General features: G+C 45.1%; 1 protein-coding gene across 1 annotated transcript in view; it reads left to right on the top strand.

Moving 5' to 3' along the window:
• LOC138302262 (trichohyalin-like) overlaps nucleotides 1–18,117 on the top strand; it is a 250,555-nt gene that overhangs the window by 25,356 nt on the left and 207,082 nt on the right. Inside the window, exons 3-4 of the mRNA XM_069242564.1 lie at nucleotides 6,386–6,427; nucleotides 10,309–10,350. Coding sequence (XP_069098665.1) covers nucleotides 6,386–6,427; nucleotides 10,309–10,350 — 84 coding nt within the window. The remainder of the gene's footprint in view (nucleotides 1–6,385; nucleotides 6,428–10,308; nucleotides 10,351–18,117) is intronic.

The following is an 18,117-nucleotide window of genomic DNA, read 5'->3' as shown; positions in this document are numbered from 1 at the left end:
CTGGCCTACGGTCAACTCCCTATAGCCACCCAACCCCAGGCCCTGCACAGCCTTCAGCTATGTGTGGCAGGGGGTGGCCACAGGGACTGGCCTATGGCCAGACCCAGCAGCCAACCCCCTTTAACTACACCAACCCCACACCATCAGTGAGAGACTGAGAGAGACAGAGCAATTTAGAGAAAGAGATTGACATTGAGGAATTGAAGGGAGAGAAAGAGAGAGAGAGAGGGAAAGGTTTTTTAAGGCTTTGATGAAATGCTTAGATTGAGCTATTGTAAGACAGATTGAAAAGAAAAATGTATTTGTCATTTAAAAAGAGTGAGATCACCTTTCAACAAGTACATTAATCATTTGAAGTTGAAAAGAAATTAAAGTAGGGAAATGATCACTGGAAGACCTAGACTAAAACCCTTACATTTCATTGTGAGAGTTTGAAACCTTAACCACTATGTCACAGGTGACTGCTTACATTGCAGTGTCCAGATATAATTATGACATTCAACCCACAGATTTGGAAGAGAAAAAGACGCTAATGTTCCATCACAGGAAAGTTTAACAGTCGCTACCATAAGATATCATGTTTAGAACCTGCAACCTACTGAGGGACAATCCAATAACTTCCCATTAGGCCAGAGGTGCCTCTGTTCTGCTGTGCAGCAAAAGATAACTATAGTGTTCAAACCAAACATCTTGCTAGTGTGACACTTTGAAGTAATTGTATGGAGAGAACATTGCAACAACAATCTCTCTCTCTACCTCTTCCATCCCATTATGGGATGGAAGAAGGAGAGCGAGAAAAGTGACAGGACCGCAAACGGCCTCCCCGTGGTCCCAGTTAGCCCCCCTTTCATGTTTGCATGCAGGGAAACAGATGAAAACTCTGCTTTCTGCATGCAGGAGCTGATTGACAGCTCCTGCTTCCAGAAAGCAAATTTAGGTTTACCAGTGCTTGGTGGGAGCTGCCAGCTCCCACCAAGCAAAAGCAAACAGCTGCCACTCAAGGTTGGGCACCTCAGGAAGTAGCAGGAGCTGGCCCAGGGTGTGGCGGTCCCTAGGGCCATCTATGTCTCCATGAGGAGGGCCACTGCACCCCCCCATTGCTTAATTTAGCCCCAGGGAGGTGGTAGTCCCTGGGGCCGGGGTTCTCCGATTGACCCCTACATATATTTATTTCAGCACTGGGAAGGTGGCGGTCCTCAGGGATGAGGAGGGGGGGCTACTACGCGGCCCATACCCCATGAATTGAATGAATTGCCCCAGGGAGGTGGTGGACCCCTGGTCTGCGGGGGCAGCACAGGCCCCCCTCATAAATTTAAAATGATCTGCCCCAGGGAGGTGGCTATCCTCAGAGCGCTGGCACAGTGGGCCCACCCACATACATATTTTTAAGTGTCCCTAGGAGGTGGCGGCCCCCGGGGCTGGAGGGGGGGCCGCGAGCGCCCCCCCCCCCACATTAATTCATAAAGATTTGTCCTGGGGAGGTGGCGTTCCCTGGGGAGCAGACACCCCTCACATACATTAAAAGCAGCACCCTGGGGAGGTGGCAGTCCCCAGGGCTTTCCCAAGCCCTACAAGGGGGCCCCTCTTATTTTTGATGTTATGCTCCCTGGACCTAACCCACACGGCGCAAAAAAGTAAAGCAAGCGCTGGCGACGAAGCTTGCTCTTTTTTTAAAAAATCACAGCAAAATTCACAGATTTACCACAGTTTTCCCAGTGATTTAAAAAAAATACTTTTAATCCTTTGGATGGGGGTCGCTGGGGGAACTGTACGCCAAGGCTAGAGGGGTAGAATAACAGTACCCAGCCCCCTTTTAATTTTTTTTTTTCGCATTTTTTTTTTTAGACTCCGAAGCCGAGTCTCAAAATGGCTGCCAATACTTCCTGATTGAAGTGTTGGCAGCTAATCAGATCTCTGCACAAGACCAGGAGTATTTGCAAAGCCTTTGCACCTCGTATATACAAATGAGGTTTTCTTTTAATATTTCTAAAACTACTGAACGGATTTACACCAAATAACAAAAAAGGCACTCTTTCTGGACTAAGAGCTACCTTTTGTGTCAAATTTGGTAGAATTCCGTTCGGTGGTTCGGGCTGTAGTAGTGTTCAAAAATTTGAAAATTCCCTTTGACTTCAAATTGGGAAAAAGTGTTTTAGAACTACCTCTTTTTCTCAGGCCGGCTTGACAGACCACCCCGAAACTTTCAAGACAGCAGCTGAACTGATCAATGTATAAGTTTTGAAAATTTTGTGACAATCTGTGTAAATCCATTCAGTAGCTTTGGAGAAATTAGAATTTAAAAAATCGATATAAATAGGGACGCGGATCCTCCGCAGATCTAATATCTGACTGACTGCCAACACTTAAAGCAGGGAGTGTTGGCAGCCATCTTAAGACTCACATTCAGCCGAGTCCCAAAAAAAAAAGATTAAAAAAATGAAAGGGGCCAAGGTAGGGACACCCTGACCCCAGAGGGACCCCGCCAGGACTAAAAGTCTTATTTTTTTGTTTTAAAACATCGAGATTGGGATCTGTGTATTTTTCTGACATTTTGGAAAAACAAGGCAGTTTCCCCACCCTTTTCTTTCACTGCAGCCCCAGGGTGGGAGAGGACCCAGGCGCATGCCAAAAATAAGGAGGGGGTGCATGGAGCCCCCCTCCTGGGCTTGTTGAAGCCCCTGGGTGATTATTAGATTGCATGCGGGAGGGCTGGGTGCCCCCCGTGCCTAGGGGACCACCACTTCCCTGGGGCAAAATGCTCAAGTTTAGTGTAGTGGGGGGTCCTGCTGACCTAGCCTAGCTTTAAGGGTTGATTGTTCTACGACATCCAGCTCTAAACCCTCACACCTCTTTTTTATGCTTGCTTCCTTCCACCTGCAATAATGTCCTTTGCTCTATCAGGTGGTTTAAGACTTCCATGAGATGGTATGCAAAATACTGTATATACAAACTGGTTCGATAACAGGGAGACAGGAGTAATCACTCATTCCCATAGGTGTGGATCGTTAAGGGAAGACCAGGATTTGTAATGGACAGAAGGCCAATGGCTCTTTGAATGAGGGACTTTGAGAAGGTTTACAATAAGAAACGTTGCAAAAGGAGGTTTGTGTTCTATGATATAGTTGCTAGGATTGGCTATACAGAATTCATCAAACATTAGCTGGTGTGCAGGGTACAAGTCTTGAGAACATTCCTGCACTTGGGAGAACAGACTGTTGGGGGCAGATGACTGAAGGATTCCTGTGGCTGCATTACTCATAGTGCCCTGGAGGTGCAACAGGTGTGGGAGTCCCCTACTGCACCTCCGGGGCACTATGGTATTATAGAAGGAGCCGTAGATTCTTTTACAGCCCCCTTCTGTAATATTGAGATTGCTGGCACACATGCACTGCCAGCATTATCCTTTTTAAAATGTAGGTGGGTTGGGCATAGAGAAACACAGAGCTGTTTCAAAGCTGCTGCTCCGTATTTCACTAAATGTGCTGCCCCCAGAGCAGTGCAAGGTTGCTGCTGCTTTGGAGGCAACACCTTCATCAAATTACTGCACACTGCCCCGTTTACACCTGCCCCACTTGCTTAATGATGCGCCAGCGCCATGGTGCAAACAAGGACAGCACACCATATATCTAATATGGGCCCCGATGGCTAGACTGGAACTGCTTTAAAAATGTAATCTGGCTATTGACTGATAATGGGACACTTCTGGCAAACAGGCCTGTGCTCTGATGAAGATCCAGTTAGCCAGATGTGAGTGGAATTCAATAAAACTCGAGAGAGCTCTTGTGTGTGACAGACCTAGTGCCTGGAAGCCTGCCCTATTGACCTAAAGGATATAGGAGAGACCAGAAGTGACTTTCCCAGTATCAAGAAACTTTTGGGACTTTCTTTTATCAATCTCTGGAGGACCATGAGAAAGTGGCAAGGAAGATCGAATTGTATGTTTGTACCATTCTGACCTTTTTGCCTTGAAGAAACCTTTAAATAAAGAAATGTGGCCTTGTGGAGCACTACCTGTCTCCAGCATACAGCCTCACCTCGTTGGATAACTTTGAGAACCAAAAAAAAGTGATTTTGTCCAAACATTGGTCTTGAGACTGAGGCGAAGCAAAGAATTTATGACAGCACTGAAGCATTCTTGACTGCTACAAAATCAATCTTTGTTCCTCACAGAGATTATGGTGCCAAATCTGAAGGCTTTAGAGCCAGCTTAAAGATGATGTATCTTTGGGGGACCTTCACTGTCTTCCACATTCTACTTTACCACAATGAAAGATTCTGAGACCCAGAAAAGTAGCAAAATTCCACAGTAAAAAAGTTCACTTGTTAGGCTTATCCATTTCCCGCTCCATCATAGCTGGTGTGAAATCATGATATGGTCTTGGCCTACCCCAATTATTGACATTGTTTTGCGCTTTATGTTTTCTTAGGTTTGCTTAGCTCTTTTAGGGCCAGATGTAGTAAACTCCAATTTTGCGACTTGCAAATTGCGAGTCTGACCGACTTGCAATTTGCAACTTGCAAAATTGGATGCAGAAAGGTGTCTCAGACACCTTCTGCGACTCGTTATGGGGTCGCAAAGACCCACCTCATCAATACTCATGAGGTGGGTCGCAGTTTGCGACCCCATAGCGAGTCCCTGCACTCACAGGGATGGTGGCCTGCTGTAGTCAGCAGACCTCCATGTCTGTGACTGCTTTGTCAATAAAGCATTTTTTTTTTTCATTTTGCAGTCCTTTTTCCTTAAAGGAAAACGAGCTGCAAAATGAAAACTAAACCGAAACCATTTGGTTTCGTTTTTTTCAGAGTAGGCAGTGGTCCATAGGACCACTGCCTGCTCTGAAAAAATATTTTTTTCGGCATTCACAAAGGGTAAGGGGTCCCATGGGGACCCCTTCCCTTTTGCGAATGAGTTTCCACCAGTGTGACACTGGTGGTAACTGCGAGTTGGTTTGCGACCGCATTCGCGGTCACAAAGCAACTCTGAATGGCGATGCGGTCGCAAATAGGAAGGGAACACCCCTTCCTATTTGCGAGTCGCATTTCCAAATTGCGAGTCGGTACCGACTCGCAATTTGGGGATGAGCATCGCGTTCGGCCTTTTGCATGCCGCAAACTGCATTTTTCGCAGTTTGCGACATGCAAAAGGCTTCGTACATCTGGCCCTTAGTCTTAAAACTTTAACCATCTTGTATTCATTGACTGATAGCAACCAGTGTCTTTTTGCTTGCTGAATTAATTTTTAAACTGGTTTGGTATAATTATTGTGTTGTATTGGTATCTTTAATGTTGTTTGGAATTGTTTGAACGTAGAACCCATTTCTCAAGTGGAAATGCTATATCTAGTGCCATAGATTTACAAAAGTGTCACGCAACCCAGGTCACTACCCAGAGTTGTTGAGCTGTGTTGCGTGACAGGGAGAGAGCAGAACAGCACCGTTTGGACAGAGATATGGCACTCTCCACCCCTCTCCCTAGCTCCAGCACAGAATTTTGCTACTGAGCGCCATGCCCATGCCTTTGTGCCATAGTGCAAGGGTATTAGAGTGAATCTAGCATAGTTTTTGTGCTGAAAGGGTTCCCTTCCAGTCGAAAACCCTATGCTTAGGCAACCTTTACAATTGTTCCTACTTTGTATGTGTGCTGTACAGTGCCGCACAAATGTAAAGTTTGAAAAGAAAAAAGAAAAGAAAACATTTCTCCTTTTAATGCCTGCTTCTAAGTGCCATTAATTGATGTTGCAAAACCCTGCTTACTATTGTTAGTAGATAAGGTTTTGCTTCATAAACCATGGATGGCAGCACAGGAATGCCCATGTACTACCCATAGAACTCTCCCTTCATACAGAGTAACCCAAAGCAGCACTTCACAATGATTTGCGATAATTCTTCTTAAAAACCAATGCAAATACCAATTTGCATTGGTTTGTAAATGCCAAAAAGAGGTTTTGCATCGAGTCTGTGTTAAAAAAGTAACACAAACCAAATGCAAAACTTTCCTAAATCTGGCTCTTAGTGTTAAGCATAGAAAAACATTGAAGTGTCTTGTGACCTTACCAGATAATGTTTTTCAGATTGGTAGAGGTGCCCCCCCAAAAAACAATCAATAACCTAATTTCTGACAGTGTTGATATATTATTTTTAATGTTATGATTTTTGTAGCCAATTTGAATGTATTCTAATGTGTCAGTTATCTTAATTTCAGTTATATTAATATCTTTGGAGTTCTAATATGCGTGTCATTTACTTTTATTGGCAATGTGAACATTACATGATGCCACTTTAAAAAGTTTACTACTATTTTCTAATTTTACTCACAAGTGATAATGTTTGAAACTTAAGATCTCCGCAACAGTAATCATGTTTCCTTTGCTTTTTTATTCATGTAGCTTGAGAAAAAACAAACTATTTTCAAAACCCTTAAAACAAAGGTGAGTGTGTGTGCACTCTGTTTTTGCTGTTGAAAATGTAATTTTGAGGTACATGTATCAAAAGACCCTATTTCAGATTGCAAATGACACTGGTGCAATTGTAGTTCTCAAATCGCATTCCTTTTGTGAGTAGGAATAGAATGGATATGTATCATCAAGCATTGTGAAGCATAGTTTGCTCATGGAAACTACCACATTTGCATGAAGCAAGTTCTCCAGAATGTGTTCTTCTTTAGTTTCACCTTCTAGTTAATATACCTAATCCAAATGAAATGAACATTTGGCTTAAACAGCCTTTTTAACACGAATGACCTCTTTTGTATGGGATCTGTATGTGCCCCTTCTGTTCTCCTGTACTCTCACACAGTTGTTGCTGGTCTTGATCAATATAGTGACGGAAACCACTTTTCCAGTCCATTGATGGAAACTCCAAACATAAATAATGAGCATTAAAATCAAATGACTGGACTGAAATGTACTGAATTCAATTACAAAGCCTTCTTGGAAAGAGGTGAGTGAGGTTGTAACCTACATCTTAGTTTTGTTACCCTTGCTGCATTTGGCTGAGATTGCTCCTGGGGTGTGATTTACCAAGAAAAAACTATATCCCCTCTTGGATGTCACAGTTGTCTTATTATCACACTTCATTTGAACAATTTGCATGTATCTGCATATCAATATCTAAATCACATTTATCAATATGTAATTGCCACACAAGTCTGCTTGAAAGTCTCCTCTGCTTCAGACATCCAACACCATTTGGACCTGAATGTCCCGCACCTACCTGAACAACACAATTCCTGGTATTTATCAAGGACAACAAACAAGCTACAGTACATACTTGTCTCAATAACATGAACCTTGACGGCTTTGAATCCCAACTTCCACCGAATACCAAGCTACTTGGATTTACACTGGACATCAACCTCACCCTCAAGAAACACTTTGCCAAAAAAACAAAGATGGTCTGGTACCAGTTCTCTCTTCTGAAATAAATCCCACATCTGCACATTCACAATCCACACACCTACAAATAAAAACAAGCCAACCAATAAGGAAGAACTTTCACTAATCACAGAATCAGGCATATTACTTTTGTAATTGCTTGCTATATTTGTGCTGAACCCAGTGGTAGAAGATATCAATCAGAATCAGGAGATCAAAGAATTTGAGATAGAAGCAGAGGGTTAGAAAAACGTAGTTTGCACGTCAAAGAACGCAATGCTGACCCTATGAAGTTTCAGAACTTTTTGAGGGTGACACTTTTTTTCTATGATAAATTTATCCTGCAATATATTGGACCTGCAATTGCAGTATACTCCCAGTGACATTCTTGCTGTCAAGTAACCCCTTTTATTATGCCAAAAGTATTGTTACAGTCCAGTAAATGGATCATTTCAAAATATATGTGTTTGCTCTGGCATATGTAGGGTGTTGTGTTCCAGCTACTCAATAAGGTGTATGTATGAATAGGTTAACCAGTGGAACTGAACTAGTTCTAAACTAATAAATGATAATGTAGTTATTATGTATTAATTTCATAACAATGTCAGACAATAAGTGTACTTTTTTCAGAAAGAGTTTGCTTTAAGTGTAATTGTGTAATTTTTATGGTGAGTTTGATTGCCATTTATTGTGTGTTTTCCCTTCCCCGTGGCAGTTAGATTGATATTATTGAAGTCAAACTATATAATTTGTGTTCATCAATGCAACAGGCTGTATGGTATTGATTTGTAAGATCAGCCTAATTTATATGTTGGTGGTATGTATACCCTGTTGCAATGGCTACTACTCCGACACTGCCATTGCCAAACATTTCTGATGGCCTGATATAGTAAAGGCCTTTGGAGAAATTACTAGTGGAGGTCATTACAACCCTGGTGGTCTTGAGACCTCCAGAGTCACATTGGTGATCTGACCGCCACATTACAACCGTGGCAGTTGCGCCATGGTTGGACCACCAGCAACACCAGTTTTCCTCCACAGGAAAGCAGCTCCGCCCTGGTGATTAAAACCCCCCACTCCTCCAGCTTTTACATGGCAGTAGTACTGCCATGTAAAGGCTGGCATGGACGGGGTTACGGGGGCCTGAGGGGGGCCATGCACTTGGCATGGGCAGTCCAGGAGCCCCCATGGCCAGCCCTTTTGCATTGCTCACTGTCTGGTGCACCCTACGCACTGCAGCATTGCCACCGGCTCAATTATGAGCCAGCGTCAATGTTATAGGCTGTTTCCCACTGGGCCAGCAGGAAACTCCTAATGGGGCCCACAGGAAGGTGTCCACAGTGTCAGCAACCTGACCGCTGGAATTTGGCTGATGGTCTTTTCCGTCCGCCAAACTCATAATGATTCCTATATGTCTGCCTACCCAATCATGATGGGCGTACATATAGGGGGTCATTACAACCCTGGCTGACGGTGTTAAAGCGGCGGTAAGACCGCCAAGAGGCTGGCGGTCTTATTTTTGGAATTATGACCATGGCAGTTACCGCCATGGTCATCCGCCGCTTTTCCGTTCCGCCCGCCAGGGCGGAGACGACCGCTGGGCTGGAGACCTGGGTCTCCAGCCCAGCGGCTGTGACAATACCACCGCCGGTATTTTGACCCGCCTTACCGCCATGGATTTCCAGCGGTAGGAACCGCCATGAAATCCATGGCGGTAAGCACTATCAATGCCAGGGAATTCGTTCCCTGGCACTGATAGGGGTCTCCCCCACCCCCCACCCCAAATCCCTCCCCTACACCCCCCACCACCCCTGCCACCCCCCAAAGGTGGCAGGACCCCCCTCCCCACCCCGACCCCCGACATTACCTTCCACATACACTCCCTACACGCACGCAGGCACCACCAACACACATACATGCACACACACCGACACACATGCCAACATCCACACACACAGTCAGACACGTACACCCACATTCACACATTCACGCACACATCCACACAGACATACCTACAGACATACATGCACTCATTCCCAAAACATGCAACACCCCCGCAAGCATACACGCACTCACACCCCCCCACATACACAGACGCACCCCCCCATGCACCCACACAACACCCCCTCACCCCTCTCCCCTAACGGACGAACGACTTACCTGTTCTGTTGATCCTTCGGGAGGGGACGGGAGCCATGGGGGCAGCTCCGCCGACACCACACTGCCAACAGAACACCGCTGCGCAGAATCACAGGACGTGATTAGCTGGGCGGTGTTCTGTTGGCGTGGCGGTGGAGCAACCTCCACTTCCCCGCCGCCCGCAAGTATGGCTGTTGGCGGCTCTCTGTCAGAAAAATGACGGAGGGCAGCCAACGGTCATAATACGCCGAGCGGCAAACCGCCACTAATGGCGGTCTTCCGCACGGCGGTCCCTTGGCGGTCTTTTTAAAAGACCGCTGAGGTTGTAATGACCCCCATAGTCTTTTTGTATAGTGTCTGTCACCACCAGGCAAACCCAGGCAGTGAAGAACAGCAAAATCCAAATAATGCTCTACCCTCAATGGGAGATTACTCCCATGGCTAGTGGAGCATTCCTTTTTTTTTTTTACATAAATGAAATACCATTTTGGAATTTTCTTTTTGAAAATAAAAAAATACAAGTTTTGATGCAGGGCTGACTCATGTTGACAGAGCCTTACACCAACTGTAAAAAGCATTAGCAGGCACCGCTGTGACAGGGACTGTGGCGGGTAATCCCTCCACCACAGCGATGGAGTCATTTACTCTGTTTCCCTGACTGAGCAATGGGCCTTGTGCCAGAATAATAGTTGTGCCCTTAGTATAATCTGATCTTTCATGTGCCCAAGTGAGAAGGTTGCAAACTTGAGATCTCCTCACAAATAATTACTTTCTCCCTTTGCTCTCTGTTTATACAGCTGAACAAAATCACCAAGGAAAATGAAAGTTTAGAATCAGAGGTGAGTCATTTTGTATAATTTTATGTTGAACATACAACTGTCAAGTTAATGTGCAAGAGCACCTTAAATATGCTGGCATGCTCTTTGGTGTGAACCGGTAAGATCCCCTATCTATTCCCAATGCTATAGGTACCACTTTTACATGACGTTTGAAGGGTCTTCCCAAGAACTGGGGGTCCTGTCCTGCAATATTCAAGAATTTCAGAACTTGTGTCAGAAAGTGGAGCTAAGTGAACTTGGTGAAAAATATGTAATTTGGTTGTTTCGGGAGTCTTGGCTGAGGGAATAGCAAGCCTTAGATCGGTTTGCTGTCCTGTAAAAAATCCACGAATGCTGAATGGGGTAGGCCTTATGGTGGGCTACTAACCAAACAGCAGAAACAGCTATTTCTTTTAATCATCTTGAAATTAAATGTTCCAGGGCTTTAAGCTGTGTGCGCGATATCACTCACAGGGGATAAACTCAATCTTTGATGTTAATTACATTTAATTGATATCCCCATTGCTAGAGTGATTTGTTTATCAGAATTGCCCTTACTGGATTCACATTTATCCAAAACTAGAGATACTTTGGCAGGATGGCCTCTTTTGGGACATTTTCAAATTTAGCTCACGCTCATGCAGTAGGAGTGATTGTTGTGAAATATAGGTTAGTCTGTTAAAATGTCAGTTTCAGAAATTATATTCCCACCATAAGCACTTTTAGCATAGGGACATCATTTTCCCCCATTAATTACCTGTTTGCTTCAATTGAGATCAAACTGAAATGACTCTACTATATACCTTACTACTGGACTGGGAAGCCAACGGATCCCACCTTCGGAGGACCCGACTAAAAGAGGGGGAACACCTCACCTACTGGTACCAGAACTCCCAGCTGATCCCTCAATGAGACGCATCCGTAGATTTTGTCACATTCCACTAGTGCGCCCTTAAGAAGGTGATTCCTGCTGTGCGGTCCCACTGAAACGCACGTCAGCACAATGTGGGGATAGAAGGATCACTTTTTGCCGAACAATTATATATAACTCAGATGGATAAAGGACTTCCAATTCCATAGTGTATGAGGATTTAATCTGCCATATATTTTGATCAGATGCAGGAGGCTTGGCCTCTTGGAGGCCCAGCCCAAGAAATCACTGCAGTTTGGCTCCCAAGAATTGCACAGAGTGAACATAGGTTCATCTTCGGGAGGGCTTTCTATCTTATTAGGCATCCAGTGGGACCAAGACCAGACTGACTGCACTGACCCCCACCACATACTTCTGTGCACTACTCCACTGAGCTTACACCATTCTGTGCAAAGAAGGAGAGCCCTAGGCCTTGTAAACCCTGGCCCTTGCTTGTCTGTCAGGCCCTGCAAGTGGAGACGTTGGTCTCACACCCTGACCTCACCCAAACAACTTGCAGCTGCAGATTGCTCTGTCTAACAGGAGAGGCAAGGGCCAGAACCTGTGCCTGGCCTTCTGTGGAGGTGGCCAAGGTTTGAGCTTAAGCTGTCAATTGTGCCATTTTACCATTAGTGATTCTTCCATGAGATCATCCATGGAAACCTTCTTGCAACTCTTACTTCCGCTAGATAGTCAGGTTTGGTAATTTTCGTGGTACTCCACCAGGGTTGTAACCAACCCCAGCATGGGGGCAATCTGAGTAACTCAATAAATCATCCAAACGGTAGTTGTGACAGGTGGAGTGTACACCTTCCTGCACAAAAACAATCTTAAATTGTGATTTGCTCTTTCTATGTGTGCTGCGGAATGCAGCACACATAGAAAGAGCAAAAAACAAGAAGTGAAAGCATTTCACCTCGTTGTGCCATTCTAACGCCAATTCTGGGGTGGAGTTAGACTTTGTCAGTGCCTCTGGTTTACAAAGTCTCATAAATTGAGGTCAGCGTCAAAATGCAATGGGTGTTGCCGTGGCATGCACACAGCTACACCGATTGGACGCCCCTTCCACGCAAAGTGCTGTCTGTGATGGGGCCGTATTTACAAGGTGACGTTAAGCCACAAAAAGTGGCTCCACGCCACCTTGTAAACATATCACAGGGCATTGTGCCACTGTAGCGTCACAAAAAGTGTCGATCCGGTGGTCTAGAGGCTCTTAAATATACCCCTTAGTGCACAGAAGTAAGTTCCCTTTTTTCGCTCCTTCGACATAGATCCATAGCTTCTTACTCTCCGAGGAGTTTTCCTCCCAAATTGTAAAACAAATATTTTGAAAGCTTGGAGACAGGACCACAGTGTGATAGACAGAGACAAGTACAGAAAAACCATTGGTGAATATAAAGATCTAATTTTGGATAAAAAGACCAAATTGTATACGAGCAAAATCGACTCTGTCTTGAATTCCTCAAAGGAACTCTTTAAATTAGTCCAATCTCTCTTAAGTTCAATCCCCCCTCCAGCTACCCTCCTAGCCAGGCATTATGTGATAGGCTGGCTGCCTTTTTTTAAAACAAAGTCGAAATAGTGTATGGAGAATTAGATTTCACTTGTTTTGTAGTTAACCCAAGTCAAGTGTCCTTGACTTTGGACTCCAAGAAATCTGAGTTACATGACTTTCCATTATTGAGTATTGACCAAATGATTAAGCTTATTGGTTAACTAAAATTTGGAGTTGCTTCCGACCCCTGTCCGCCTTAGCTGGTACAGGAAATTACAGACAGTTTTGCACCAGTCCTGATGACCTTGCTGAATGTTATCATTACGGTAAGTATCTTTCCAGCCACTTGGAAAAAGGTCTAAATTTTACCTCTGTTAAAAAAACCTTTGTTGGACCCTAAGAAGGGGGGACATTTCTGTCCAATCTCACAGTTTCCTTTTGCAGTTAAGTTACTCGAAAAACACCTCAGTGCCAGCCTATCTGAATATCTGGAAGAGAATAATCTTCTGGAGAATGCTCAATGTAGTTTCACATCAGGTTTTAGCACTGAGACAGCTTTGGATCTCTTGCTGATTTTGACGTGGTCAGTCACATTGTTCTGTTAGAATGTCTGTCTGAATTTGGGATCACTGGATCTGCACACAAGCTCATCTCCAAGAAGCAGAGAGCAGACAGTGGCTCTTGGGAAATGTTATTAGAAATCTTCCTCCCTTGTGGGGTTCCCCAAAGGTCATCCATTGCTCAGCCGTACGCTTTTTAATACTTATATAACGCCTCTGGCAAAGCTGATTCATTTGTATGGTTTTGCTACAGTGCCTATGCCAATGATACCAAAATAATGGTTTCAATCCCAAGGAATGTGGATGAAGTTGCAGACAGATTCAATAAATGTATGAATGCAGTGTCAAGTGGATGATTGTCAATTGCTTAAAATTAAATTCAGAAAAAACAGAGGGGAGGTTCTTATTTTTGGAAAGGAGTCCACCTTCTGGGTCACTCATGGTGGCCACAAACCTTGCCCCCCGCCCAAGAGCATGCCCCGAGGTAAGGAACCTTGAGGTAATTTTTGATGTTGATCTATTCTTGTGAGAGCAAATAAATAAAATTACATCCTCATGCTTTCTACTGCTCAGGTCCCTAAGGAAGGTGCAGTCTTTCATTCCTTTCCAGCTCCAAAAATCAGTAATCATCCCTTGTGTTTTTATCAAAGGTTGGCTATTGTAGTGCCCTCAATATGGGCATTCAACAATCGGCACTCAAAAAGCTCCAGATGCTGCAGAACGCAGCTGCTCACCTCTTAAAGGAACTCACCAAATATGTTGGTGTCTAATATGTTAACGGAACTTCACTGGCTTCGTGTAAAGAAAAGAGTGGCTTTTAAAGCCCTCTGCCTAGCCCACAAGGCCCTGTATAGTATTAGATCCAACTGTCCTGCAAGTAAAATAAGGTGTTACCAACTAAATGGAAATCTGTGATTAGCAGCATCTTTTTTAGTTTTTGTCCCCAGGATAAACAAAGTCTTCTGGGGTGGTTGCAGTTTTGTCTATACCGCCTGTCAGCTGTGCAACAAATTGGCACTATACCTCAGAAATCAACCAAATCGTAAACATCTGTTTTCTTTATCCTTATGACCTGCTGAGCCTCCGATCAGTTTGTCTTCAGTATGCTTCTAGATTCTTAGCACCAAGACACCCTTGAGTATCAGCACACTTTATAAATTAGATTAATTATCTCCTCCCAAGAAATCAGGGTTTAAACCCTGTAGACATACTGATGGACAGCTGTCCATCATGGACCCCATGCAGTTTGCCTTTGGTGCCTGATTTCAGACGATGACCCTCAGCCCTGCTCCCCTTAATTCAGCACGCACCCTAAGGCCATAAAAGAGCGGTAGGCTGAACTCTTCATGGCCAGGCCCAAAGAAGACTATTGATGCCTCAAACAGTCAAGGCACTGCTTCCATTCTCCCACATTATATTTCGGCTGACCAGAAAAAGAAGAAGCACAGGAACACAATGAAGCCCTCCAAGGATAAGTCTCCCAATCTCTCTCCATCTCATTCGTCTTTGGAACAGGAGCTAGTCATGTTGATGCCAGTGGACCCGCATCTGCGCAGCCCTACTCCTCCACTGGACCCTGCTCTGAAGAAACCGTCATCTTTCCCAGAGCCCTCAGTGCCAGCACCTCCAGCACACGAGACTCCAGCATCCGTGCTGACCTTACCCAAGTCCCTGGATCTGGGGTCACACTCAGCAGCATTTCTTGATGCCATGTATTCCACTTTTGCAAAAGCTTTGACCCCGTCCAGCATCCCTTCGGGCATAGTGACTCCTCCAATTCAACTTCCAATGTTACTCCCATTTTATCTGATTAACTTCAGCACAGCTCCATCAGAACCAGTGCCTTCACCTCACTGCTTAAACCGGCTCTCAAACATATGATTCTGCAAGCAATGCCAATGATGGTCACACCCCCACCACCACCACCTGCTTCACCTCTAGGTTCAGATACTGCACCACTGGCATCGCAGTCCGGCTCCGGACTTCAGAGGTGCACTCACAGAGGCCCAGCAGCTTTTGGGAAAGGACGTATATAGAGGCTGGCTCCATGACATTTTTGGAATGGATTCTGACCTTATTGAGTGTCTTCCCTATGACGTCCCGATTGGGACCCTAGAGAATTATATAGGGTGGCTTCTGCCAGTGGCTAAGACACTTCTCCTGAATTGGTGTTGGACTTCTCCACAGGACTATCAATGCCTTAGGTAGTGTCTTTACATACATTCATGTTAAAAGCTGCAAAGGTCTTGGATCTTCTCTTGCCCCCAACAGAGACTAAGAGCAATGTCCTCACTTAAGCACCCCTGTCCTCTTCTGCAACATCGGAACCACGTCGTCCTTGTAATGAAGTCTTGACAGTCTTGATGGACACTATTATGGCAGCCTGGGAGAAATCATCTTCTATCCCAGCAATCAACAGCTAGGTTGACCTTACCGACTAGCCCCTTGTGACTAAACCCTTATTTTGGGCCATCCCTCACTGGAGAGCCTCATCGTTCATCCCTCCTGTTCTGGATCACTAACTGGGTGTACATTTCCTACAGTTCTACCCAACGGGGAATCCAAACGACTCGAGCCTGGGGTAAGAAAGCCTTTTGTGCAGGCAATATGGCTGTCGAGTCACTTAATGTCAACTATATTTTTGCAAGATAAAGTCATGTCTTGTGTGACATGGCTCAAATGCACCAATCAGATGTGCCGGTGAACATGAAGGACCACTTCAGGAAAATACTGCAGATGGTCAGAAGCCCTCCCATCATATTATAAAGTCTGGCCTTGACACAGCGGACTGTAAGAGGGACTTCCTTTCCTTCATGACAGTTCCAACTGCTACTTCAGCAACAGTCTAACCCCCTTATCAGGCAATACACCTCTAGGATTCCTCAAACCCACACAGAGCCTATGGGACGGCGAGTATGTCATTTTCTTCCAGCCTGGAAGGCCATTACTTTGGACCGGTGGGGTCTTCAAATCATTGAAAGGGGCAACACCCTTCCCTTACTTCAGACTGTGCCCCATCCCACCACCTCCCTCTTCTCCACCTTTAGACCATTTGACTATTCTTCAGCAGAAGGTGGTAGCTTTCCTCTTCAAAAGTTAGTTAGTGCCGGAGGAAGAAAAGGGCCAGGGTTTTTACGTGTGTCAGTTCCAGGGGCCCAAGAAGGACTGCGGACTACGTCAGTTTCTAGATCTCAGGGCCCTGCCATTTTTCTTCAAAAAGGAGGCGTTGACCCTAGCCCAATTTAAACTTGCGCTGGATTTGGAGACTGGATGGTGTCATTTGTCGTGCAAGCTGCATACTTCCACATCCCCACCCTGCAATCACACCAGAAGTACTTGCAATCTGTAGTGAGTTGTACTCACAACCAGTTTGCAGCACTATCCTTTGACTTAACATTACCACCTCAAGTCTTCACAAAAGAGATAGACATGGTTGCAGCCCATCTCAGATGGTTAGGCATTCCCATTTTCCCATCCCTGAATGACTGTTTAGTCAATGCCAGTTCGCCAGAGGTGCTGTTGCACTATCTGCAATTGACAAAATTGCTGCTGTTCTCCCTACGTTTTTTGATCCACCAGCCCAAATCTCACCTCTGACCCTCCCAATGACTTCAGTTCATATGGCCAGTACTGGACACCACCTTTCTCCGCACCTATCCTCCTCTGCAAAGGATTGGAGACATTCAGGAAATGGTTCCATCTTTCTGGCAAGGTGTACGAATCCCAGTCCTGAGAGTCCTAAGATTCCTAGGTCTGCTGGTTTCCTGCATTCTCGTAGTCAACATGCACTTTGGCACATGAAGGCCCAGCAGTGCTGCCTTGGCATGCAGTAGCTCCAGTATTAGGGAGACCTGTCAGAGGCCATTGTGATTTGCCCCAGCACTCCAGCTGAAGTGGCTTGGTGGGGGAAGGAAGTACACCTGATTTGCAGGATGGCCTTCACTCTCCCCTGACCATGACTATGGTGGTGATGGTTGCCTCCACCATAGGGTGGGAGTTCATCTGGACGATTTGGAGATCAGAGGCATCTGGTCTCCAGAAGAGCAGGTTTATTACATCAACCTGGTGGAACTGCTGGCGATTCAGCTGGCGCTCAAGGCCCTTCTCTCCTTCATTGTAGGTCCATCCAACTATTGACAGACAACACAACTGCAATGTGCTACATAATGAAGCAAGGTGGATTAAGGTCTCACTTCATTTTGATGGAAGCAGTGACACCATTTCAAACCATTTCCAGAACTACAGACTTTAGATACACATCCAGATGCAACCGGTCCTCTCTGACTTTGTAGTGTGCCTTTCTATCTCGACCAACACCCATGAAACCACACTAATAGCCTAGCCCACCATCCCCGTGGATGAAACCACCACCACCATGCAGTGCATCATCTTCCACTGGATCCTTGCCTATACCACATCTTTATTTAAGATTACAACCCATAAGTTCAGCACTCACCCTGAGCCTGAATGCCTCCATCACAACAGCAACCTATCCGGATGGTTGTCTGACGGAATATTGATATGAAAAAAATTGTGTGGACAGAATATCATGTCAAAATATTGGGGACCAACCTATCGAGAAGGTAAGCTCAAATAGTTAGATATAGATTTAGTATTCTTAACTTCAAATCTAAGCACCTTGAGGATATATGTTGTCAAGGTACATATATGTGGTGTTAAGCATAGTAAAACGTTGCTTTCCATTCATCCTCAAATAAGGAACCTCTCTGTTAGAGCCCAAAGATGCTTCATTGACCAAAGAAGGGTGGGAGCCGCGGTTGGTGTTGCTGATAGCAAGTCTCTCCTAGGCAATGGAGTGGCAC

Source organism: Pleurodeles waltl, chromosome 1_1 (genome assembly GCF_031143425.1).
Source record: "Pleurodeles waltl isolate 20211129_DDA chromosome 1_1, aPleWal1.hap1.20221129, whole genome shotgun sequence".
In the NCBI taxonomy this organism is placed as follows: domain Eukaryota; kingdom Metazoa; phylum Chordata; class Amphibia; order Caudata; family Salamandridae; genus Pleurodeles; species Pleurodeles waltl.
This window is presented reverse-complemented; position numbering and strand designations above follow the sequence as displayed.